The 13,407-nt window shown below is 42.6% G+C and overlaps 2 protein-coding genes across 6 annotated transcripts in view; one reads left to right on the top strand and one right to left on the bottom strand.

The window, feature by feature from the left end:
* The window catches only part of MAPK6 (mitogen-activated protein kinase 6), a 31,558-nt gene that overhangs the window by 15,681 nt on the left and 2,470 nt on the right, over positions 1–13,407 (top strand). For 2 of the 5 annotated variants that reach the window (XM_069798232.1, XM_069798233.1), the window contains 4 exons: positions 6,697–7,914; positions 8,652–8,796; positions 11,901–12,065; positions 12,673–12,874. In XM_069798232.1, the coding sequence (XP_069654333.1) occupies positions 7,360–7,914; positions 8,652–8,796; positions 11,901–12,065; positions 12,673–12,874 (1,067 nt within the window). In that variant the 5' untranslated portion in view covers positions 6,697–7,359. Of the gene's footprint in view, positions 1–452; positions 611–1,052; positions 1,071–6,696; positions 7,915–8,651; positions 8,797–11,900; positions 12,066–12,672; positions 12,875–13,407 lie in introns of those variants that run through there. The other 3 variants (XM_069798235.1, XM_069798231.1, XM_069798234.1) reach the window with 3 other exon arrangements.
* On the bottom strand, positions 102–1,421 carry LOC138688277 (basic proline-rich protein-like). The gene has a single exon (XM_069799602.1). The coding sequence runs from the start codon at positions 1,419–1,421 to the stop codon at positions 102–104; it is 1,320 nt and encodes a 439-aa protein (XP_069655703.1).

Genomic DNA, 13,407 nt, shown 5'->3' with positions numbered 1-13,407 from the left:
CTCTTGTCCGTGTTCGCTGCGGTGGCACGCAGCTCCACCAGGCCCTTTCTTTGAAGTGTTTGACTCAGCTGGACTTTTGAGACTCTGCTAGATTACTCCGGCTAACCGCACACAGGGGCTACTGGGAGCCGCCATGTCCCATGAAGACAGGCTGGGCTGTGAGGTGATGGCGCGCCGAGGGTGTCCCGCCGCGGACCCCCGGGCCAACCCTGCTGGGGGAAGGGGCCCGCGTGCTCCTCCGGACTCGAGGGCGCGGCACGCCGGCGGGAGGGCCCTGCAGCGGGGGCGGCCGTGCCTCCCGCACGGAGACCCGGCCGGCGCTCCCCCGAGCGCCGCCGGCGACCGCGGCCGCCATCCCGCCCGTCCGCCCTCCCTCCTTCGCTCCCTCCTTCCTTCCCTCCTTCCCTGAGGGCCGCCCCGCGCCCCGCCCCCTCGAAGGCGGAGCCGGCGGCGGCCCCGCCCCTCCCTGCCCTCCGCGCCGGGTTACATGGCGGCGGCTGCGGCAGCGGCAACTGCGGCGAGGCGGGCGGGCGCCGGGCGGGAGCCGGTGGCGGGGCCGCGGGGCCCGGCCGTGTGAGCAGCGCAGCCCCCGATGAGCCTGGGAAGGCCCGTGAGTGCGGCGGGGCGGCCGGCGAGGCGCCGGGGGGCGGGGAGGGAGGAGAAATGGAGGGGGGGGGGGGGGTCCTCGGGCCGCCGCACGCGCGGCCCCGGCCCCGCCGCACAAAGGCGCTTTGTTCCCTCCCGCCGGACGGCGGCGGCGCCCCCCGGCCCGGCCCGCTGCGCTCCGCTCCCCGCCGCCCCTCTCCGCCGGGGCCCGGCCCCTCCGCACTGCGGCGGCTGCGGCCCGGGGACGGCGGCGGCGGCCCTGGGGCTGAGGGGGGCGAGCGGGCGCTGACGGGGCGGGCGGGGGCGGCCGCGGCCGCGCGGCGCCGCGAGGGGGGCGCTGCCAGCCGCTCAACGGCTGCGGCCCGGGCGGCGCCGCGCCGGGCCCTGCGGGTCGCCTCTCCCGCCGGAGCGGGGCCGGGGGCGGCGGGCGGCGGTGGCGGCGGCGCCCTGAAGGGCGTTTGAAGGTAGGGCTCCTCCGCGCTGCGGCGGCCCCGCGGGGCGCCGGGGCCGGGGGCCGCGGCGCGGCCGCGGGCCGGCCCGGCTGCCGGAGGGGCGGCGGGGGGAAGGAAGGATGTTCTTTGCCGGGAGGGCTCCGGGCTGGCGGCTGCCGGCCGGCGCGGGCGGCGCGGGCGGGGGGGAGCCCGGCCTCCCCGAAGTCGGCGGAAGTTTTGCTGCCGAATTCGGTGCCGGCGGGGCCTCGCCGGCGGCTGCTCGCGGGGGCTTCGGCGCCGCTCTCCCGCTGCCGAGCCGGGAGACGTGGGGGCAGGTACCGCTCGCCGCTGCTGCCAGGGCGCCCGCAGGCTGCCCTGTAACATCTTTTGTGGGAAAAGTGACTTAGTACTTTGAGAAGTAGCTTGAAACACCCGATGAACGTAGCTTGAGGAGAGGCCGTCGAGTTTCAGGACTTGGAAGAACAGGTACCCTTGGCTAGGCAGGCAGGATGCGCACGCTTGGCTTCTGTACGATGAGTATCTCTTTCTCTGGCTAATTCAGTGCCATTTTGGATCAGCCTGACAATGGCTAAGTTAATTGTGTTGCGGAGAAAGAAACGGTGTTTGGCATGTTGTCCTATGGCCAGTACAAACGTCGATAAAAGTGCTGTTGCCAACAAGCGCTTTTTTTTAATATATATATGTGTGTGTATAAAAATAACGTTTGATAGCATGATGTGTTTATAAACAAGTTACAAATTCCGGAAAGTCGTGGCTTAAAATAGAGGTAGGTTTTAGTCTGGTAATCGGGTTCAGAAAATGTGTGCTGTAAAGCTAAAATGGGAACTTTCATTTCAATCTCTCGCTCAGGCTCAGTCCTTGCTTGTGCAGTTGTTATCTTTAATTCACTCTTGACTGGTTAACTGTTCAGTGGAACAGCAGACGGTAGCAGATCTGCCGAGGTGCAGAAGGCTGTGGTTAGCTGATGATAGGCTTCTTCAGTGGTGAGCTTTCATTGACTTACCCAAAGGGAGGACCAACCGAACCATTTTTATTTATGATACAGAAAAACGCAGTGGATTTTTGTGTGCTTTTACAGATCCTTCAGAGGATTTATAAACTAATAGTAACATTTGCCGACTGCCAGCACAGAGTTCCCTAAACAGTGTGGGTAGCAAGTAGGAGGCTTTAGAAGAGCGGCAGTTTCGTGAGTTGGACGATGACTCACTCTGCCTACTGACTGCAACGTGGCTGATCTAAAAAAAAATACTTCTGTGCCCTGTATTTTTATAGTCAAAGGGATAGTACTTAGCAGGTTGTATAATATGTCATTAGTCACTCTTGGTCTTTCTCTTGTGAGTAATGATTTGATCATTATGTGGTCTGCATAATCAAATTAACTGGTGTCTTTCTGTCTTATTTGTATTTCTGAAAAAGTAAATGTCTCATACTTAACTGTGTTTTAGCGTACATCCTGTTTCCTGAAAACTGTGATAAATCCACGTGCAGAAGTTGAGCACGAATTGAAGAGGCCCCTTGCATAATGCATGAAGCTGGTCATGTGTGATGTTGTCTGTCAGCACTAGGAATAATTTCAAAGACGAGAGCCCTTCTGTGGGTCACTTCAGTTGCCCTCTCCTGAGAGCTCATCTGTTTTAAAAGCATAGCTGTAAACCACTTAAGAAACTAGTATCTTTGTGTTTCCCTCTCTAAACTTTGTGGGAGGAAGGAATAAAAGTACTGCTTAAAGAAACAGGTAGTCTTGAAAAGGTGACAGCCTAAATGAAAACATCAGTGCCTGTGTGAATAGCCTGTTTGGCACAAATTGGGGTGATAAGCCACCCCCTTTTTTTAATACTATAGTCCATCATGTGTTTCAGGTGGTTAGAGCATGTTACACAACTGAAGAGGAATTTGTCATTTTTGTTTATTTAGTGTGTTTTTTTCAAGACAGACAGTTGGACTGATGGTTATGATTTTCATTGAAACTGAAAATGTATAAACTTAATGGGTGTTGGTGTCACCCTTTGTAAGTATTAGTGTTTTAAAAAACTACCTCATCTTTTTCCAAAGTTAAAAATGATTATAAAATGGAAAGAAGAAGATTTGTTACTTCGAGCTCATTTCAGCTTGAGAAAAGCCTTAATTTCTTCTAGTTGATTACCCTTTAAGTAATTATCTCTAGAGTGGAAGAAAGCTTGGGGTTAACTTCTTATTTTCCATCCCCCTCCTATCTGCTTCTGGTCCACAGGACTATTTGTCTTAAATGTCTGTTTGCTATTAACTCCTGGATGGGGAAACGAGTTTAGCTGCTTCCCTGGCCCCTGGCACTAGCTGTGCTCCAGGAGCTGCAGTCCTGGCAGAGGGGCCAGCTCACAGGCAGTGGCAGTGAAGGAGCTGTCACATGTGAGCAAAGGGCCATGCTAGGTGAGAGATCAGATTGGCATAGTGAAAGAAGTATGCCTTTAATGTGAAAGAGGAGGTAAGTGTAGTTAATGTGTGGGGTTAGTTTAGAAGTATATTTTTTTGTTTAGACAAGGATATATGAACCTGGTACAGCATTGTCATCTGTTACGTTTCCAAAGTAGAATTTTCAGCGGCAGTAAATGAAAGATCACGTTCAATTATGGAATCTTAATTTAATTTCTTTTAATAGTGGGGCATTTTTGCTAGGACAGTCTCTAATTGTTCTCACCATACTCATGTGAGGTATTGTATCTGTTCAGTAGATAGGCTGCCTCCTGGTCAGCTTCCTAGGTCTAGATCCTATTCTGAATGATAGCTGGGCCCTGCTTTTTGTGGCTTTGAGATTAAGTCATTTGCTGATAGTTATATAGGAAGTTTGTAGCAGGATCAGGTCAAATTGAAGGCTGCAGTGGATTGCTTCTCTCGTCAACGTTTGTTTTCTCAGCTAAATTACTGAAAATCATTGCATATCTTCTGAAAACATTATAATTAGTGGTCACCTAGTGGAAGGGTATAGTATAAGCTGATGATTAAAAATGCATCATTTCAGAGATAACAGAATGAAAGTTTTAGGAGTTCTACTTCAGTAAGCAAGTGGGCCATTAACTCCCTTTCTCCTTGAAGCAGTAATGTCATTACTGCTTGCATGTTGTAGTTCTGCTGCTGCCTTTGTTTACTCGTGGTGGTAAGGGGTAAGATCTGAGTTATGGTGAAGAGATCAGCAGATCTTACTCCTTGCTACTGATGGGCATCTTTTCTAATCTGTTCCTGTGCTGTTTAATGGAACTAGCTAAAAGAGAGGTTCCAGATGTGTCACCCAGCTGGTGCAAACTGATTCCGTATGGCCGCATATTGAAGACATCAGCAATGTGAAACAATAAGACTAATTATGGGGAAGACTACAACTGGGTTTAGATAGTCCCAAGGATATAAAATACAGCTTTTTGCAGGGTATTTGAACAGAGGCCTTGGACCTTGAGTTAACATGAAATTTCAAGTGTTAGTATAAGCTAGAAAAATTAATTTCCATAAAAATTTTTTTTTGGGGGGGGGGGGGAGGAATGAAAGGAAAATGGTCTAGGGTGATGTAAACTTTTTTACAGGCAGCAGCTCAGAACGAGGGAGCCTGAAAGTGGTGCATGTGAATGAGAAAATATTTTAAAACTTTTAAAGAAAAGTTAAAAATCAAGAGCCTAGACTTCTGTTTTTTATAATTGTGAACAAAGAGTTGGATAGTCAACCGATGCTATCCTCATTAACTCTAGGATGAAATTTCTTATTTGTTCTTTAAGTAAATTCTTGGGTATTATAAGAAGGGTCCTCACGCTGATGTCTTAATACTGATATAAATTCAAGAGAGTTTGGGGAAAAGTAACAGTGTTACCCCATTGTGCTTGTACTAAGGTTATAATAACCCATGTAAAACACTGTCTAAAATTAGGATTCTTGGCAGTATGTGAAGAAAGGAATCTCAAGGCAATAGTTATGCATGCCAAGTAAAGACAGCTCTGAAGATCGCCCTTCTGGGAGGGTACTGTACCACACTGGTGGAGGGCAGCTCAGTGCTCTTCAGTTTAGAAATACTACTTTTGCTGATCTTTCTTTAAAAAGAAAAATCCAGCAGAGGATAACACGTGTTCCCTTCTTCCCTGTGTCTGTCATGTGGCTGTACAAATACCTGGAGCCAGGTGGTGTATGGCGGGAGGGAGCAAGCCAGGGCAGTGGGGCTGTGTGCCTTGGTGGCAGTCAGGCTTGAGCCTAAGGAACGGTAATGTTTAAATGTGTTGAAACAGTCTTGCTTCTGTTTGTCAGTGTGCCTGCCTTTTTTTTTTTTTCTTCTGTGTGCAATTCTGATTACTTTCATGAATTGAGGCCATTATTTAGAATATGCTAATAATTTGTCCGCTGCTCTTGCTGCCCTGTGAGGAGAGGGGAGACTTGGTTTGCTTGGTCCTGGTTGTCCCGCTGAAGTGCTAGCACAATTTTAAAGGAAAACACTCGTACAATTAATTCTGAAGTGTTGGGATAGTTTGGAGAACTTTACATTTATTTAGAGAACTGGGTGAAGAGCTGAAATGTGTTAATCTAAGATTGAAGAGAAGACATTTAGTGGTTTGATGTGACCTATAGTTGTTGGGGAAAAACACATAAGTGACTTGTAATGGAATTGCCCAAACCTTACCACAGCGTGTAAGGTACACCTTTGACTCTTCTCTTTGTGGCATCTTTGAGCTTTTAAAAGAAATGAGGATGTTGTGCAAAAGTGCAACATGTGGTCTTTATGACGGCATTCTGTTGCTGCAGACAGGGAAACTTACTGACAAAATTACCACTTTTTTGTTTTCGTAAATAGTAGTTGCATTCATTAGACTATTAAAAAATAAATGGTGTCTGAAAGTGCCCATATGTTAGGGGAAACAGTTGTAGAATATATCGGTTACTGTGTAAAATGTATTCGCCATTAGTTTTTCTCTGTAATCTAGGTTGGATAAGTGTAGAAGTAATTGATAAAGTAATAATATTTGCCTAATGTGTAGGAACTACGCCTGTGATTCCTGTAACAATGAATCTATAGAGGCAAAATTATGATTTGAGATGTTAGTAAACTTCATCCAAAATCACAAGGATTTAAGCTTTGTAAGTGGTGTTGGATGTGTGCTGTGTATTCTGGAAAGTCAATAAATACTGGGAGTGCACAAACGTCACCCTTTTCCTGTGAACAGCACCCAGTTATCTCTTATTAGGGTGAAATAGTTAAAATCCTGATTTTGTCTTGGAGTAAAAGTTTTGTGGAAAGAATTACTCCAAAATTTAGTGGCTGAGGTGCAGGATATTGTTGTTTCTGACTTGTCTCTTTAACAGCTGTATTGTGGAATTACCAAGTTTTCTGTGATATTCCCTTCTTTATTAAAATTCAGTAGGATTTTTTATTGTGTGCCTTGTATTCTCAGTAGGTTATATCTAAAACTTTTTAAATACATGTTTAGAAATGGTGATTGGTGATTACTGGCAGTTTTCCTCGACAAGTATGAAAAGTATATGTCATTTCTGGTTAGTTTAGCTTTTGTGATGGTTTCTTATTTTGTAACTGGACACTAAATAAGTCGTTTATTTAGGACAACTTAAGGAGTTGGGGGCAGAGGAAGAGTGCTGTATGTACTGGAATACTGATGTATTTTTCTCTCCTTTTCAGGTTGTCACGGAGTAAAATGGATGGTAGCTTTGATTGTGATTGTGGTGAGCTGGAGCCACCTGATCATTAACAGAAGGCATCTTTTGTAAATCAAGAGCTGCCAGTTTCCTGTTTAACTAGACTGTAAACAAAAGAGAGAAGAAGGAGGAAGAAGGAGAAAAAAAAAACAATAGTGCTTACCAGCACCATAGAATGACGCTGCTCAGGACCAGTCCAACACTGAATGTATCTGCACTGTGAGGAGGAGGATGTTAATAGAAGCCTATTATGTGCATATTTATTCACATTTTTGTTAAATGTTAACCAGTTTAGCACAGTAGAGCTGAGTGCATAGTATGTCATTTCATTCCGTTTGAGTTTCTTGTGAGTATTTTCTTTAATGTCTGCAGAAATGCTGCACCTTTCTTGAACTATGAATGCTGCAATCTTTCTATCTTATGCTCGGTTTGAGTTTTAGAGCTTACAGGCTCTAAATTCAAGGGGACACAACAGGCCTGGCTGGCTCATAATGAAATGAGAGTGTCAAGAAACCATCTTGCAGTCAAAGCCAAGTGTTTCTTCTCCCTTTCTGTAAGACCTTTCCTTCAGATACCAGTGGAAGTGTCTCTGCGTGTTTACAGAAGCTTAGTAGTTTGAGGAAAAAGAAACGTAAAGAATTTAAAAATGGCAGAAAAATTTGAAAGTCTCATGAACATTCATGGTTTTGATCTGGGCTCTCGGTATATGGACTTAAAACCACTGGGCTGTGGTGGAAATGGCTTAGTTTTTTCTGCTGTCGATAATGACTGTGACAAAAGAGTGGCTGTCAAGAAAATTGTCCTTACAGATCCCCAGAGTGTTAAACATGCTCTACGTGAGATCAAAATTATTAGAAGACTTGACCACGATAACATTGTCAAAGTATTTGAAATTCTTGGTCCTAGTGGAAGCCAGTTAACAGATGACGTGGGCTCCCTTACAGAATTGAACTGTGTTTACATTGTCCAGGAATACATGGAGACAGATCTGGCTAATCTGCTAGAGCAAGGCCCTTTACTGGAAGATCATGCCAGACTTTTCATGTACCAGCTGCTACGTGGGCTCAAGTATATTCACTCTGCAAATGTTCTGCATAGAGATCTCAAACCAGCTAATCTTTTCATTAATACTGAAGACTTGGTGCTGAAGATTGGTGACTTCGGTCTTGCACGAATCATGGATCCTCATTATTCCCACAAGGTATGTGAAGAGTGGGAATATTTAAGTGATACACTGACAACCATGCCGTCTTAAAATAGCATCTTTGTCCCTTTTGCAGAGGTAGATAGTCTGTGGAAGGCCTCGTTAGCAGGTGGGATATCATGTTGGGGATCATATAGTAGAACTGGAATGCTTGCAAATAGAGTAAAACAGATCTCTGGATGATATGTTTTGTCTCAGATAGGACTACTGCAAGCATAAAATAATTTTTTTTTTTTTTTACTAGATGTGTTCAGAAAAGCAGATTTTTAACAGTGAATACAGAACCTGAGATTAAGAGCATGTTTAGAGGCATAACTATAGAAGCCTTAGATAAGTTTGTAAGTGGTGCATTCATAGTGTGCAAGTGTGGCTACTTACTGGGATTGATTTAGAGATACTGTCTTTCTAGTTTAGATGGTGTTTCACAAGAGAGTTCGTTATCATTGCTGCATTTATTTGACATCTGGGAGTAAGAAAGTTTTGCTGCAGTACCTCATTTGACTAATAAATAGTGTCATACTTCTATATTGTTGCTGTTCAGTCATAAAGAGATTGCTGTTCCATTTTAAAAGGTAGAAGGGCTTAGTAGGGGGCGTGTGGTACTATCCCTAGGGCCCCGAGACCAAAACATCTTGTAGTAGTGCATTAAAAAACAAGAAACAAGTAATTTTAAAAAGTATGTCTTAATCTAAGTAAGCTTTTTTCTTTTTCTTTTTTTTAATTAATTTCATTAGGGCCATCTTTCTGAAGGATTAGTTACTAAATGGTACAGATCGCCCCGTCTTTTGCTTTCTCCTAACAACTACACTAAAGCCATTGACATGTGGGCTGCAGGTTGCATCTTTGCTGAAATGCTGACTGGGAAAACCCTCTTTGCAGGTAGGTAGAAAAAAAATGTGTGTGTATATTCCTAAAAGGAGTGGTACTGCTTAATTATCTTCCTAAAGAAAGGTTGATTCTCGTGGTTACTATCAATAGTCATTGACTATCAGGATATGCTATATTATTATACAAATATATAAGCAAACTATAAATCGATGTATTTGTAAAGCAGAAGACGTTTTAATTTTTATTACTCATACCAGTGTGTATTTAGATAAATATCACAATTTAATTTAGTACTTATATATGGTAAATCTGTCTGTAATTAGGTTAAGCTAAATTTATTGGATGCCTAAGAAGTGTTCTAAATACATGTATTTTAGTGAATTGATGTATCCAGGGAGTACTTGAGGATTATGCATTCCCTGAATATCATATTCATAAAGATCTTTTAATGTAGTCAACCTAATCATTTTTCACTTATTTATATTTTAAATTATGAAAGAGTAGCCCTTTTTTCCCCATTCCAGACTTTTTTGTCATCTGCAGACTGGTTTGACCTGACCTTTGTTTCAGTGGTATAGGGACGACTCTTAAGATTTAAAATTTAGTGTGGCATACCAAGGAAATGTGTAACCTCCAAATCTTTCTGGTAAGATAGGAAGCAATGCTCTGGTCTCATTGGGTGCATCTACATTAGTGCTTTGGTTAGGCTCAGGAGCAAATTTCTGAAGCAAATCTATTGATGGCCATCCTGTACCACATTGCTGATCTAGCTCAGGGCACAAACCAGTCTTTTTAGATAAAATGGAATTGTCATTTGCGCTGTAGGAGATCACCCAATGAGTTCTACCTGCTGATAGGCGTTCAGTCCGTAGGAGCAGATGAGCTAGTCCAGAGTAAATCCCTGAAATGCTTATTTTGTGTGCACCCTGGGGCCTCAGCAGCAGCTGTCTCATTCAAACGTGCTCTTGGATTTGTTCCTGTTGGTCCAAATTACTAGAGTAATACAGATAAAACCACTAAGAACTTGCATTTCAAAGTTGACATTCCTTTAGATATATGTGGACTAAAAGCACACCTGTGCAGTAATTCTTGGGTTTGTACAACAAGGTAATGAAATTGAGAGCTTTTTCCCTTTAAGTACTATTAATAGGAGTACTGTCACCCTGAAACCATTATTTTGTAGAAATCAGCAATTAATATCCAAAGAGGCTTTTCTTAACTTGCAGCGAGTTGCTAACTCTTTGAGTTACTAACTATTGGAGTAATGTCCCCAGTGTATTAAATGCTCGGCTGATAAGAGATTTATTAGGTTTCCATTGCATCGAGCACTTCTGCTGGAAAATAGTGAAATAATGGGAGAAGGTCTGCAGATTTCAGCATTCAGCATAGATTGATTGCAACTGGTAGCATTTTGGCTTTTTTTGAGTAGCATTGGTATTTGCCAGAAGTTTTTATTGGTCTAATAGCTGTGCAGTGAGTTAGAATTTTTTTTTTTTAAACTCAGTCTTAGTAACCAAAATCCTAAGTTTGTATGCTCATTTATGTGCCCTAATTGCATTGTGTAGATACTTAGAAAATTCTTTTTATATGTGGATGTGTCTCTCTGAAAACTTAGCACTGCTGTAGTTTTCTGATTTTAAAGAAGAGTGGACTTCTTAATGTCATGCATTTGGAAAGGGAAAATGGTTCGAGATATGACAAGTTAACCTGTCCTGAGACTCTGAATAGATTTCTTTTGCAGAGTTGTTTGGAGGGCTTGATTTGGTTAATTTGCAATTTCCTGTCTACTTCTGAACCATCCCTTAGGAATCCTGCTGTCTGGAAAGCTGACAGGAATGGGAAGGAAGAATGCAGGTTAAAATTGCAGAATACCTGGGACGAGGGAGGGAAGTTGAGGCAGAGGAATTCAATAGCTGTTCCAAACAACTTTGCTGATTCTTTCTTCTAAATGAATATTTTAAAATGCTCATTTCACTTATAGTGGAAAGAAAGCTGATTAATTTTTAGCATGGAAATAATGATACAGTAGGAGGACAAAACAGCTTTTTCAATCCAGCAAATAAGTTACCATGAGGGCAGTGCTGATTCGTTTGGAGAATGTAGGTCTTGGTCAAATTTTCTGTAGTGACTTTGCCTCAGCTTTTCTTTAAGTCATCTGGCAGATGTGTGATAGGGTGCCCAGTGCAGACTGCCATGCAAACTGCTTAAGTGAACTGAGAGCACATCGAATTTGAGATGGTACAATCTCTTTTCTAGCCCCATTTATTTTCGTATTTAATGTCACATGCACCAGTATCACTGGTGATTGCCCAGAGCTGCTTGGTGAAGGAGGGAAACACTAGTATGCAAATAATCCTATATAGTTTCATCTGCTAGCTCAATCTGTAGGGTGCTACATGCTTCTTGGAGCTGAACAATAAATTGAGGTAGAGAAGCTGTATTTCTGGGTACTCCAGCTAGACTGGTACTGAATACAGATGCTGTTTATTATTCAAAATTGACCTGCTGTATAGGCCCTTGTAGTTCTCACCCAGGGAAGCTTCAGATAGTGCTAAAACTGTACTATAATTTCAATCATAATACAGTACTCTTTAATTATTATTTTTTTAAACAAGATTACACTGCTTAACTGGCAGGTGATTTTTGTCTTGCACCTGACGGTACTACAGGGTTTCAGAGTAGAATATTAATATAAGTGGTTGTGGCCTGTAAGATCTCTTGCTGAGCTAAACTACTACTGTTTTTATTAATAAGGGACATATAATTCAAAGTGAGGTCAAATATTGAATTAATTTGGTGGATCACTTGAAAGGGAAGGATTGCAGTATATAGTGTATATATTAAAAAAAAAAAAAAATAGAGTGTTGCTGTAGAGTACCTCATCCATGGTGAAAACATCCTTGCAAAAGCTTACGGTTAGGTTGCTTTATCTGTGTGTAGCAGCTCTGTAAGTCTTGATACACTACAGCATTTTTGAGAGCTCTTCAGATTTATTATCATTCAAATTTAGAACTTCAGCCTTTCCTCTGTTGTAGGAGATAATAGTCTTCTACTGAAAATAGCTGCTCAGAGCACAAAATTTTTACATGCTTTCATACAGGGATCAGAATTGTTTGAAGTTAAAATGGCAGCTTGTATTTTCTCTTGGTGCATAGGTGCACATGAACTTGAACAGATGCAGTTGATTCTAGAATCAATTCCTGTTGTACATGAGGAGGACCGTCAGGAGCTTCTCAATGTAATTCCAGTTTACATTAGAAATGATATGACTGAGCCACACAAACCTTTAACTCAGTTGCTTCCAGGCATCAGTCCTGAAGGTAAGTGATTCAGAAAAAATACTTCCTGTATTTCAAAATCATAAAATACTAAACAACTTTACAGTGCATGTGTGCATTAAAAGCAATTTTCATTTAGAAGAATCTGCGTTCTCTGAAGAATGTTTGTCTTTTGCTGTAATAAAAAAATGTGCTTACATGATAGCTACTTGGTCATCTTTGGAGTATTTGGAATTGTGAATCTTTGCTGGACCTGTTTGCACTGGAATTGCTCTATTTTGAGACACTAGCCTTCTAAATATAAGGGAACATTGGAATGGAGTCAGTGTAAAACAACTGTCTTTCAAATGTTTTTAAAAGAAAGTCCCCCAGTCAAACTGACAGCCAAGCTGTTGGTGGATACTGATTCAGCTTGAAGCATTCTCTCTCTTAGTATTTTTTCCTGCTTTAAGTTGATCTTAGATTTGACCTCTACTCTTCCAGCTTTCCTATGGCTACAGAATTTGGCAGTATACTGTGAGTAGCTGATACTTCACAGGTGGCTACTTTTAAGCAAATGCACACCTCTAGAGCAAAGCACCTTAATCTTAAAGTCTAGATGTCTGAAATATCATTAAATAGGAGAAAAATGACAACTTTTTCTCCACAGCACTGGACTTTCTGGAACAAATTTTGACATTTAGTCCCATGGATCGATTGACAGCAGAAGAAGCTTTGTCCCATCCTTATATGAGCATTTATTCCTTTCCAACGGATGAGCCTATTTCAAGTCATCCTTTTCACATTGAAGATGAGGTTGATGATATTCTGCTGATGGATGAAAGTCACAGCCATATTTATAATTGGGAAAGGTAAATTTATCGCTTACTGTGGCATGTAACATAACTGAACGGTTGTGTGCTTGAAGTGATGTTGCTTCATGGGCATAACTTTCTTTTCTGTTTGTTTCTTCTTCTTAAGTTGACCTGAGAGTAAACTTTTACCTTATAGGCAGTGCATTGTCACTGGGTTTGTAATTCATTAGACTGACTTGGATATGCTAGTGCACTCAGGACTCTAGAATCTAAAGTTAATCTCTCCATTACTTTTTTCCCCAAAATATTTCTCAAAAAAATAAACTTTAAATGAAGAGAGTTTTAAGTATGATTGTCTTGTCCAATGCTTAGTGCATATAATAGTAAAGAGATTCACTGTAGTCATTTAAAGTCAGTTAAACACATTTTTTAGGAAGAGTTATGTAAATGGAGTGAGCTATTGTACATAATTCTGGACTTAAGTCTTTCAGATGTGCATATTAGGACTGCTTTATGCCAGGTTAAATTAAAAACCCGGAAAAGGTACCCAATTGGATTGAGGAAAAACTTTATCTGTGTTGAATTGTCAT

The sequence above is a fragment of the Haliaeetus albicilla genome, chromosome 12, assembly GCF_947461875.1.
Source record: "Haliaeetus albicilla chromosome 12, bHalAlb1.1, whole genome shotgun sequence".
Taxonomy (NCBI): domain Eukaryota; kingdom Metazoa; phylum Chordata; class Aves; order Accipitriformes; family Accipitridae; genus Haliaeetus; species Haliaeetus albicilla.
Note: the sequence above shows the minus strand (reverse complement) of the source record. Positions and strands in the feature narration are given on the sequence as shown.

Bases quoted from the DNA above. Each gene is read 5' to 3' on its own strand.
- LOC138688277 (XM_069799602.1), bottom strand. From the start codon at position 1,421: ATGTTACAGGGCAGCCTGCGGGCGCCCTGGCAGCAGCGGCGAGCGGTA.